Source organism: Synchiropus splendidus, chromosome 12 (assembly GCF_027744825.2).
Source record: "Synchiropus splendidus isolate RoL2022-P1 chromosome 12, RoL_Sspl_1.0, whole genome shotgun sequence".
Taxonomy (NCBI): Eukaryota; Metazoa; Chordata; class Actinopteri; order Syngnathiformes; family Callionymidae; genus Synchiropus; species Synchiropus splendidus.
The window spans coordinates 14739471-14751152 of record NC_071345.1 but is presented as its reverse complement, the minus strand read 5'-3'; the positions used below and the strand labels follow the sequence as shown (position 1 = coordinate 14751152).

The following is an 11682-nucleotide window of genomic DNA, read 5'->3' as shown; positions in this document are numbered from 1 at the left end:
CCGCACATATATATTTCATATCCGCCCTAAACTAAAGAACATTTAAAGAAAACTATTTCAAATACGAGTTAAAGTAAGTATTTTTGGAAAATTGAAATTTGACTCGGGTTATAATTTCCTTGTGACTATTTTTTGTTTTAGTGTTGCATCCAGCTTGAAATATTTACAAAACTGCACATTAAAAGGCTGTGTGGGTCACAGTTAAATATCAGCGAGAAAAATTGGCTGCAAAATTTTTACCTTAATGAATCTGAAGAAGTTGGACACCACACCCATTTTTTATGTGTTTAAATTATTGAAGTGATAAGTACTTTGGTGCAGGGCGGGATAAATAAATAAAGAGAGTCCTTGGCGATAGAATAATAATTTACAGATCAGTAAAGATGTTCACACCAAACATTCCCATCAACAAACTAGATTTGTCTTTTTTCCACTCAAGTATCATTAACAATTTATTTTGTGAAAAACAGAGAGTCATTTGGTTGTTACTTTTATTGACAACATTCTGCAGCGTAGAATAAAATATGTTCCGTTCAGAAACAGATTCACTCAGTATTTCAGTTCTAAACATGTGGTTACATTTCTCAAAAAAGTCAGCATGAATATATATACACACACATTTACAAGGTTTCCCTTTCAGATGAAGGCATATATGGACGTACACACACGTTAATAACTTACATTCAGATCATCTCTCACACTCTTTCACACACACATATATGAAGTCTGTTACTTCATGATGCCTGAATCATAACTTTTAGCTGAATAAAATTCATGTAAAATACTCATTTTTTAAGGGGTTTCATAAGGCTTCGACATTCACTGGCTGTCAATCACTGCAGGTCAGAGCAACGTACTCTGGTTCAGTCGTCACTAGTTACAGGTGAAAGTGCTCGATAAATGTTTAAAAGGTCTGTCGTTTTTGACATGAAAATAAAGGAAAAGCCATCATTTTGTGAGTTGAACTTCTCAACATATGTGCTTCACAACGACGAGACAGCCATGATGCAGTGCCAACGGGTCGCCATCAGGACTCCGAATGATTCCCAGCTTCAAGTTTTACCGGAGCATTTACACGCAAACCAAAGCGCTAGACAAAAATTAGCATGTTTTGGCTGGTAGCTTGTTCAAGCAGCCACCTGCCAGAAATACATGAAATAAAAAACGCACACAGAGACACAGTCGACTATTTTAGGCACCGTCCCTTCTCCAGACCCAGTTTGCTCGTGCTTCATCCTGGCACCTCCATCCTGGATCTACAGATACAAGTGCCGCATGGATGAAAACAAAACCCTGACTGGGACTTTGGCTGGCACATTACGAATGACACCTGTGACTGTTTCAGAAAGTAAAATCGGGTGAGTTAAACCACATCGTCTTGTAAAGCTTCATATTAAATCCCTTTTTTAAAAGCAGACTTAGGTGTTTTATATAGACCTGTGGTTATGAATCTTTAAAATGAAAATCCTTCAGATTTTTTTTTTTTATCAACTTCCTGCACAGCTACAACCGGCGCTCAGGTGTCTTCTGATTGGTCAATGATCCGTGATGGAGTTCTCACTAGTTCTGTTCATGAACTGTGCCCAAAAGTTCCATAACACACTGCAATAGTTGAAGCTCATCGAGCAGCTATTTTGTATTCCTGGTTCCACAGTGTGTTTTGTGTTTAGCTGCGTCATGAACTGGCAAAGATGATGGTGGCGCTGCTGTACTTTCAACACTTGGGTCTTTAATTTCCAACACAGCATCTTAACGGACAAACTTTGGACAAAGAGAAAGGCAACACCCCTGTTCTCACTAGCACAGTGTTCCGAGCTACCGTCGCTCAGTTTCACGTCCACGTGTCCTCGGGATTATTGCTGGCCGAGTCCTCCTTCGACTTGGCTCTTCTGTGTCTAGTGGTGAGTTGCGGTACTGCGTCCTGTAACTGCATGGTATGAGGTAAGAGTATCTCAGTACTGGGGGGACCTCCGGGGTCTTTCATGGCCATGCTAGCTCCCACCATGGCAGGGTAGCTTCTGTTCCTCCTCAGACCCACATTCAGAGCCGGGAGCCCCCCGCCCAGCGCACTGGGGGCCAGCAGAGCATTCGCAGTCGACAAAGTGGGAAACAGTTTGAGCTTGTCCACGAGTCCCAGGTTCAGCTTGTCCTCCTCAGTCTGGTCTCGCTCCCTCTCCTCCACCAGAACCTCTCTGAGAATGGTACGCGCCGGCTTGGAGGCGAGGAAGGCGTCATAGGGCGGCTCTTCCTCGGAGGGGCTGAAGTGGAAAACTGGACGGGCTGCCGACTTAAAGGGGGAGTTGGGTGGAGTGGAGGGCTGCAGGGGGAGGGTGTCCGGGCGTCTCGGCTGAGGTCCATCCCCTTCTGGGTCAGCGCTCGGCGGCACCGGCGTAGAAGCTCCACTACCGTCTGACGCTCGGTCCCAGCTGCGGGGGTCGTACACTGACGCAGAGATGCCGTGCTCCAGCAGGAGGCGCACGAGCCCGAAGGAAGTGCTGGTGGTCCTGGTGGAGTCTCTGAGGTTGGTGGAGGACTCGGCCATGGAGAGAGCCAGAGAGAGGCGGCGTGGCGTGCAGGAGGGCGTGTAGGACGGAGTGTGTGGTCCAGAGAAAGGCGGCGGGGAGGCGGACGCCGTCGGAGAGGAGACGCAAACGCTCGCCTGATACGTGGACGTCGCTGAGCTGCAGGACAGAACAACAGAGTGAAAATCCACCCCAGGACTGACAGCAAGAGAAGCACTGACTGAAGGCTGAACTAAGCTTGGGTTAGTTATTTTGGTTGTGACACGCCCATGCTGCCGCACTCACGATCCCAACTGCATCAGTGGCTCTGCTCCACACCGGCCATGACAAACCACTGACACAACTCCATTTCCTCCTCCTCCTCTTCCTCATTATTATCACATGACCTGCCAGAGCCAATCACATGGCGGGAAGAGTTAAAAGGCTTCACCACACCATCATAACTCTGTAGACATTGAATTTGTCTGAGGAATCGCCAATTATTTAGAGTAGGAGAGCACCAAACCACGTTACCTGTAAAATATAAACCATTTCAAATCATCATCCTGCTTGCTGTCATGTGACTGACACTCAAAATCCACAGAATTTCATTGTGATCTCCTGTCTATTGTTCATGTGGGGAACTTGAAGGTGAAACAAAACCAGATAAACCTGACACTAAAATTCACCCACAAGCCATTATTACAAACTGTATTTATAATAATTTCTAATTTGATGCTGACTTCACTTGGTTCATGTACATCTTGATGAAAAATAAATAAATGACACCAAGTTCTACATACTTTGGCTTCATTATTTTGACAAAATAAATATTCTATTCGCAGTTTCAATGTGCAGTCTGAAAGTGAATTATTACGATTCACTTGTAGTTGTTTTCACAGCTTAAAGTTCACGTCAAAATCCCTCAAGATCCAGGAAACACTTCCCTCCAGTGTTGAGCTACCACATACCACCGTTGACAAACCACGGAGGTAAGTATTTATTTATGGAGGAGGGTAAAATGTCTTCACACAACTGTTTTCCACTGAATAATAATAATAACAAAAGAGGATTGCATTATCAACGCGCATGTTGAGGATGGATGGATGGATGGGAGGATGGATGAATGGATGGATGGATGGATGGATGGATGGGAGGATGGATGGATGGATGGATGGGAGGATGGATGGATGGATGGATGGATGGATGGATGGATGGATGGGTTGGTTACCTTGGGGACACAGAGGTGAGCTGATCCGACGGGTGGAGGATCCGGCAGGTGGTGAAGGTGTAGGTGGAGCTGGTGTGGGACTGACACTTCCCCGGGAAATTCACTGGAGGAGAGAGAGAGAGAGAGATGCAGCTGGTTAGTGTTGAAAGTAATGAGTGTCAATGAAATTCAGAAAATCTTGAAGCAGAAGAAGATCCCGCAATGAATCGTGACTGTAAACCAGATGACCTCAATTTGAATCACAGCTTGAGTTTTGAGTGAAAAGATGTCAGTTTTAAAGATACACCCAGCAGGATTGTTATGCTCTGAATCAATAGGGTGAGTTCAAAGACAAGGAGCTCAGAGGTGACCTACACTCCAATATTAACTGCGCCACAAGTGTCATGTGATCATGTGAGCTGCGCAGCTGCTCCGATAACACCTGATACGCAAGTACGCGTTCACTTTCTGACACATGGACTTTAACTGCTGCGTGAGCGAGTGAGCGAATCATCATCAGCAGATTGGACACCCCGCCAGCAGAGACAATGGAAGAGGAAGAAGTTGTGAATTTAAATCAAATATTTGATGATTCATGAAAGTGAAAGAGGAGATGTGCACAAAGGGAAAGTGAAAAGGCAAAACAAAAAAATAAAAAATATGTACTGTGTTTTGATGGACCAATGGCGGCACACGGACTTCCGGTGAAGAGGGGGTGTGGACCATGAGCATCTACAGATTCTGGGGTTGTTTCCTTCAGACCCTCCCTCTCCCCCCTGACCATCCCCAAGCTCCAAAAGTCTGGACAGCTGCTATGAAGCTCCCTCACCAGGCAGGTGGTCCACTGCACCCGACTGGAGCAGGTCCTTCATCTCCACGTGCCCGTTCATCTCAGCAGATGACAGGAGCAAAGACGAGTTGGCAGATGTTGGGAGGGACTTGGCCATGCCTTCAGCTGCGTCTCCTGACTTGTCTTCATGAGGGAAGCTCGGACAGTACTCGTTGCAGGGGGCAGAGAGAGTTGAGGTAGAACACGCCAGATCCAAAGTGGATGCACTGTCCACGGAAAATCCGGAAAAGGCGTCACAAGACAGGTCGTCCTCTTCTGGTTGGTCCAGCTGCCAGTTCTCTTGCAGGTCATCCTGCTCGTGGGCTAAAGTGCAGAAGCCCTTGGTGACCACCCCCGGCCGGTGGTCCAGCAGAGCCCCCATGTGAGGTTGAGCCAACTGCTGCCATGCATGAAGAGTAGCAGAGCCTGGAAAACACAGCAGATGAAACGGAACTATTACACCATGCTTAGAGTCTCTCTCAAAAGCCAAAAATCCAGAGCTTTTCAATTCATCTGCTATTTATATTTACCAGCAGAGCAGTTGTGCATACAGTTAATGGCATTAAAATATGCTTTAGTTAGTTTTTGGTGTGTTATTTCGAGGAATTGAGAGTCGTTTGAAAGGATGGTGTCGAGAAGGAAGTGGTGCCGCAGCAGAGGTGGGACAGAAAAATAGAACATTTTACTCGACTTCAAGTAAAACGGATCAAAAAGAGGTGTGATGCTGTATGAACCAAGCTCATATCAGAGCAAAATAAAGAAAGAATGAGAGGAAAAGAAAACTGAGGGAAAATGTGTCATTTTATTAACACAAACACAGAATGAGCAGGGACACAGAAGAACAATGGCACCATGAGGAATGAATGAACGTGGCACAAAGAGCAGTCATTTTCTGTTCAGTTGCAATTATCTGTATTCTGTAATACTATTTTTAAACTATTCACTTCAGCTCAAACTTCTTCACTGAAACTTAGCACTGCTTTCAGTTAAATTCATTTTATGTTTAGATGCAACGTGACCAATAAAACACTTTCTTTTGTATTACTTTTTGAAGTCCTATTAATTGACACACTGTAACAATATTCACTGAAATGCCACGCACTGCTACAATTTAAAATCATTTGCATGTTTGTAGTTCACGCTCTCACCAGTAGGTGTCGCAGGAAGCACAGTTTAATTTTGCGCGCTGCTTTAGGCGAGAATGAAGCGTCTGTAAAAGTGGCTTGTGCTCTAAGTTTGGAACCAGCAGTGGGGCTGAGTGTGTCTGAAGTAAAACGAGTGTTGCAAGTTCAAGCTTCCGTCTTGTTCCAAAACCTCCAGCAGCCCAGCGAGTGAGGCCAGTCGACCTTTGGACTCTGAAGTCCTCATGTCGGAGCTCCGCTGAGAATCGTGCGAGGGACTTAGAAGGATTTGTGATTGGTTGTGGTTATGAAAAATCACATATTGTTTCTGAGGATTAGAGAATGGAGAATTGAGATTCTGGGATGAAAGAAGAGTCAAATATATGGGGCTCAGTTTGACAGGTTTAGTGGTGCTGCTATCTTTGTTTAGGTTGTTTTCACCGGGATTTGAGGGCGTTTTGCTCTGAGAGGAATAATCACCTTCAAGTGGTTTTACTATCTGCAGCTTCTCCGGCAGGTAGGACCGCGAGGTGAAGGAGTATCCTGACCAGATGCTGCCGAGGGACGGATGGGAGTAGAAGGACAGCAGGCTTTCTGTCGGTGTGCCGGGACCTCCGCTGTTGTCCACGCCCTCCTTCTCGTCCTCCCTGGCCAGATAAGACAGCTTCCTCTCTCTCTCCTCTTCCAAAAAGCGTTTTTCTGAGAGGTAGTTGTCTCGACGGAGAGAGAGCCGGCGCAATGCTGCTTCCAAGTCCCTGCTGCCGGGCGTGCCAGGTGTGCCAGGGGGTCGCTTGTTCGAGTCCTCTGACCTAAACACACAGAACGTATTTAGGTACCGCCCAGATTTCAGCCATTGTGAGACGTTCTGTTGAACTCATACCCGTCCTCCGGAGAACCCGTGAAGCAGCTGCTCCTGTTGTCCAGAATCATCCCACTTCCTGTTTCGCTTGCGTACACAGAGCCCGGGCGAGGGGTGCTGACCCGGCTGGAGCGTCCTGAGGTGAAACAAGAGGTCTGATTGGATCCCGGGATGTTGAGGGGGGAGGGGCCCAATGAAGAACGCTGCTGGCGCATCAGGTTCAGGTTCTTCACAGTCTGGAAGACGCGCTTTGGTTGAAGTCTGCAGAAGAATAGGAAATATTGAACACCAGTTTGAAGAGCGAGCTGTTCATTATGGTATGTTCACCTCTGCTCCTCTACATCAGGATCTTCATTCTGGATCTCCTTCCTCATAGTTCCTTCAATTTCGGCTGCCAAAGAGTCCTGGAGGTTCCCAAAATTCAACGTTACATTTGGCACATTTCACAAACCGTGCCTATTCCTCACCATCGGGAACATTCCCAGAGAGTGGAACCGTCTCTGCGAGTTCAGCGGGAGCGTTTTATTTCTCAGGTTCTTCAGCTCCTCCTGAGCTTCACGGAGCATCTCCATACACTCGGCGTACTTGTCTTGCAGCTCACACAGCTGGAAAGAAAGAGACACTGGTGAGAGTGAGGCTTTTATCATTTCTGAGGTGATACCGCGCCCTATTGGTCAGTTTTGGGGTTGCATTGGCAAAATTGAGGTCTTCTACTGTAGCAGTTCATCACGGGACTCATTGAAATCACTGTCTTGGACCATTTATATTATATTATATAAATCTTGTGGGCCCTGGGATTGAGTTTAAAGAACCCAATGTGACGTGAAGATCTCACCTCTGCTGTGAGCTGTCGCTGAGCATCTTTGGCAGCTCCCAGGTGCTGAGTCAGCTCCTCGTTCTCCACAGCGTACTGAAAAAAAAACAAACCACCTGTGTTGACAACATGCATCTGCTAAAGCTAATGTTAGTGAGGACACAGCGTACCAGCTTTGCTTTCTTCTGCAGGTCCACGATCTGCGACAGGAGGTGTGTGATCTCCTCCTGCTGTCTCGAAACATCTTCAGTCTTCCGGGCCAGATCTTCAGACAGCGATGAAATCTGCAGGTTGGCATGACCTGTGGCGACAGCCAAGTGTCAGACCTGTCACAGCAGCGACGCGGCTGGAGCGGATGCAACACTCACGGAGTTCTTTGACGCAGTCGTTAACCAGCTGCTGCTCCTTCTCCTCATACGTGATGGTTTCTGTCTCCAAGTGGCTGGCCTGGAAGGGAACAGAGGGCTGACTAGAGACACTCCAAGACGCTACTTTACGCTATTCACATAACGGAGAAACACTAACATACGGAGAAATGTTCACGTGGGTCGGATTTCTTTTTCACTTTTTACATGTCCTGTACATTCAGCACGGCACAGTTAAGGAAGTAACTCATTTCCCTCCCCATTGTATTTGTTCTTACTGGGGATGAGCCGATCGATTGGTCCTGATCGACCGATTTCAGCGTGATCGGTGAATGCCAAAGCAAAATTAATTTCACAGAGCTTCACGACCAGCCTTTCACAGGTGTCATTTACACAGAGATTGAAATGACTGGATCATTAGGAGAATTAGCCACCTGAATCTGAAACTTTTAAAAACGTCTGGAGTGGAAACTTACATGTATACAGTGCTATCTGTCTCAGAGTCCCGCTACAAGCGGCCAGTATGTAAATATTTCACGGACATAGCAAAGCTTCAGCAGCAAAAATCCTGAATGGATCGTCCCTAGTTTTTACCCAATATTTTTACAGAACAGATTTCATTGATGTATTTCGTGCTCATGATATTAAATGTTTAATGACTTCAAACGAACAGCAGATGGCAGTAGCGTCCAGCGCTTCTATAACACGACCCACACGCCATGAAGAAGACGCTAAAAAAAATAATGAAAAAAGATATGTAAAGCCATATTTCTTCTCCACAGTCAGATGAAAGTTGATCCATTATTGTGACTGGATGGCATGAAGTGTTTTACAACGTAAAAATGTCAGGCTTCTTCCTGTTTAACATTTGTATTGACGAACCTACAGAACACAGGCAAAATCAAATCACTACTCTCTTAACCACCTTTAAAATAACTTCACTCATTATTCTATAGGATAGGATATATAGGATACTTCCGTGGGAAAAAAACACCCTGATAATCGTCATGTCCCTGTCCACCTCCATGATCTGCTTGTTTCAATGATTCAACTTTGTTTAAATAAGTTTGATCACATGTGATTTCATCTTTAAAGAGAAGGCGTGGCAGCTCTCGTGTAACCTCTGGCAGTGCGCCACGATTGTTTACATGTAGGGGAAACCTGAGAGTCCATGAATAAATGAGGGTCTAAAAGAGTGAGTGACCATACAAACCTCAGAGCGCAGGGATTTATTCTCCTCTTCCAGCTCTTTGAGTTTCTTCTGCAAGGAGTCCAGGGGGAAGAAATTTGGTGTTGATGTACTGTGTTCAATGGGACGCACGCTGTCAACACACATGCAACATGGTTTTATCATGATTCAGAAAGACACTCAGTAGAAAACCATGAAAATACAGTTCTGGACTATAAGCCACTATGTTTTTCTCACACTGAACACTTCTGCTTATACAACAACGCGACATATATTTTTTCCTTTTAAATTTATTTGTGTTTATTTAATTTGTTTGTCTTTTTGAATGATATTTTGAAAGGAGATAACAAATAAATCCTGAAACCTAGCTTGTCCATACTTATGTAACAACATGGGAGGAGACTCACGGCGTGGAAGTGGAGGAGTCCCCCTCACTCTCTTCAGCTGCGTTGGTATAGAACTGCAGGAGCTCATCTTTCATCGACAAGTCATGACGTAACTGAGAAACCTGGAAGTGGGAGGAGAGGAGAGTGAGGTGAGAATCCTTTGACGGAACAGTGTGTTCACTCCATGTCCGTGGCATAGCTCACCTCCTCTCGGATGTGCTCCACTTGTTCCTCCAGCAGCTCGTTCCTCTCGCTCAGGGCTTTATTCTTCTTCAGAAGAGACTGTCCTATGTGAGCGGCGAACTCCAAATCTCGCTCTTTCTGTAGCCACCAAAGAAACGACTGTCATGTACCGCACCAAATCTCAATTCTTTTAAAGAACACCATCAAACACTGAAGCAGGGCTTGACAAACAACAAGGCAGACACTTCTGTGTTTTGCATATATGATGCACTGTGAATACATACAGAAAACTTTTAAAAAAAATAAGCTAACAATAATTGTTCTGCATAACTTCATAACACTCCATGTTTTTATTCCAATGTTTTTTAAATTCATGTTTAGGTCTTAATTTGAAGTGGAATCGATAATGCTTTGCATATGTACAGCCCAGTGTTTATTACAATTATGTTTCATTTCTATCTTCTGGAGCAGCAAGTTGAATCACTGCCAGTTTAGCGTCAACACATCAAGTCCACTCACTGCATTATAGATTGTGCTCTACAATTTAATTTAAATAAAAACAAGCAGCACAAACAACATAGTTAAGTGAAATTAAAATGAATGACCTTGGGATGTAGTAACGTAACTCATATGATATTGGAGTTGGCAGCTTCGTATGACGTGCCAGGCCCATAACTGAGATAGTAGTGAGTTATACACAAGACAGGTAGGATGTTTCATTCCTTCAGCTTTAACGCATCCGCAGGTGGCATCACTGTAACCGTCACAGCGTCAGCTGCACCACAAAATTCTTACCATGTCAGTTGTGTTATACGCATGTAACCAGTGAACACACATTACTTAACATAGACAAAACAAGAACACAAGTAAATTACACTCAATGAGAGACAGCTGCAAACACACACAAACGGGTGCATGTACCAAGAAAACAAAAACTGCTCAGTTACATCTCGTCATAGCAAACAAGAACAGCGTTTTTCACTTCATCTGAGTCACAGACACGCTTCTGGAACACTACTAATAGAATACTAATAGAACCGAATACAAATGCAGAGCAGTGTTGCACTAAGCTAGTAGGATTTGAAGTCCTTCGTTTACATTAATCGCTCATTATTCGCTGATATTGCTGCAACTCCCTCCGCACATCACACCGGTGTACAAATTTGCGAATCGCAGGATGGTAGGGGGAGGTGGTGCTTTCCTCGCCCTCAGAGTGCCTTTGATTTGTGCAATCTGAGTGTTGTGATTTTAATGCCTCTATTTTGCTAATCTAAAAACAAAATTGAATTGTTCAAAAATTTAAAAAAAAAAAGCGCAACAGGGTTTAGTCAAGGTGGTGACCGTGGGAGTATTAGTGTAAATAGTATTATTATTTAGAGTATTATTTTCTCTTTATAGATGAACAAGGAATAACACGGTGAAAGAAGAACAGTTCACAATTTTACTGCTTCTACTTAGTAAAACAAATGTCCACTTAATTTCCTCAGACTCAAATCAAAAGTAATGAGTCATAATCTGTGTTGTCTCACCTCCTCCAGCAGTCGAGTGACAGCATCAATGTCACTGTAAGTCTTCGTCATCTGGCCCACTCTGTCCGCACACAACACTGTGGGCACAGAGGAGATCATCATCATCATCGTCATCATCATCAGTTAGGAAATTGTTAAGGCAAAAAGTAGATCACTTAAAAGCATTGGTCATGCAGGAGAGTTTTGGAAGTATGGAGAATTATCAGATATAAGTGACTTAAAGGATGATGAAGGCTGAGTCCGAACGGGATAAGAAAAAATACTTTAAAGGTATTCGATATTCAATAAACCCTGTACAACAGTGACACCGGATCATTGTGCTTTCATAAAAGATAAGCCTTTGGTGACTTCTGTTGGACGTGACGGAAAGCACTTTCAAACATACCTAATCGATTTTAGTGATCCATGATGTGGCACACATACCAACAAAGACAAGTTATCAAAGTCAGACAAGGACCACACCCTTTTTCTCAGGTACATAATTCTCCCAGTCCTTCCTCATAAAAGTGTTATCGTTGTAAATGAACACAAATCCAATCTGTCCTTGTCATGGTTCAATAAAATCTCAAATCAAAGCAACCATCAATACTGGAGGAGAATCATTTGATACATAAAACATACTTAAAGTGAAATAACAGAGATTAGTACTGAGTGTCACTATTTATTGTCTTACAACTTTCACGATACAGAGTTGAA

General features: G+C 44.3%; 1 protein-coding gene across 2 annotated transcripts in view; it reads right to left on the bottom strand.

Moving 5' to 3' along the window:
* Positions 1 to 490: 490 nt before the first annotated feature.
* Positions 491 to 11682, bottom strand: part of trak1a (trafficking protein, kinesin binding 1a) — a 33064-nt gene continuing 21872 nt past the window's right edge. For both annotated transcript variants that reach the window (XM_053881225.1, XM_053881227.1), the window contains 14 exons: positions 10987 to 11063; positions 9479 to 9595; positions 9296 to 9396; positions 8913 to 9021; positions 7703 to 7781; positions 7505 to 7635; positions 7356 to 7430; positions 6988 to 7125; positions 6848 to 6924; positions 6542 to 6781; positions 6142 to 6470; positions 4541 to 4966; positions 3733 to 3835; positions 491 to 2681 (listed from right to left, as the gene is read on the bottom strand). In XM_053881225.1, the coding sequence (XP_053737200.1) occupies positions 1832 to 2681; positions 3733 to 3835; positions 4541 to 4966; positions 6142 to 6470; positions 6542 to 6781; positions 6848 to 6924; positions 6988 to 7125; positions 7356 to 7430; positions 7505 to 7635; positions 7703 to 7781; positions 8913 to 9021; positions 9296 to 9396; positions 9479 to 9595; positions 10987 to 11063 (2852 nt within the window). In that variant the 3' untranslated portion in view covers positions 491 to 1831. The remainder of the gene's footprint in view (positions 2682 to 3732; positions 3836 to 4540; positions 4967 to 6141; positions 6471 to 6541; positions 6782 to 6847; positions 6925 to 6987; positions 7126 to 7355; positions 7431 to 7504; positions 7636 to 7702; positions 7782 to 8912; positions 9022 to 9295; positions 9397 to 9478; positions 9596 to 10986; positions 11064 to 11682) is intronic.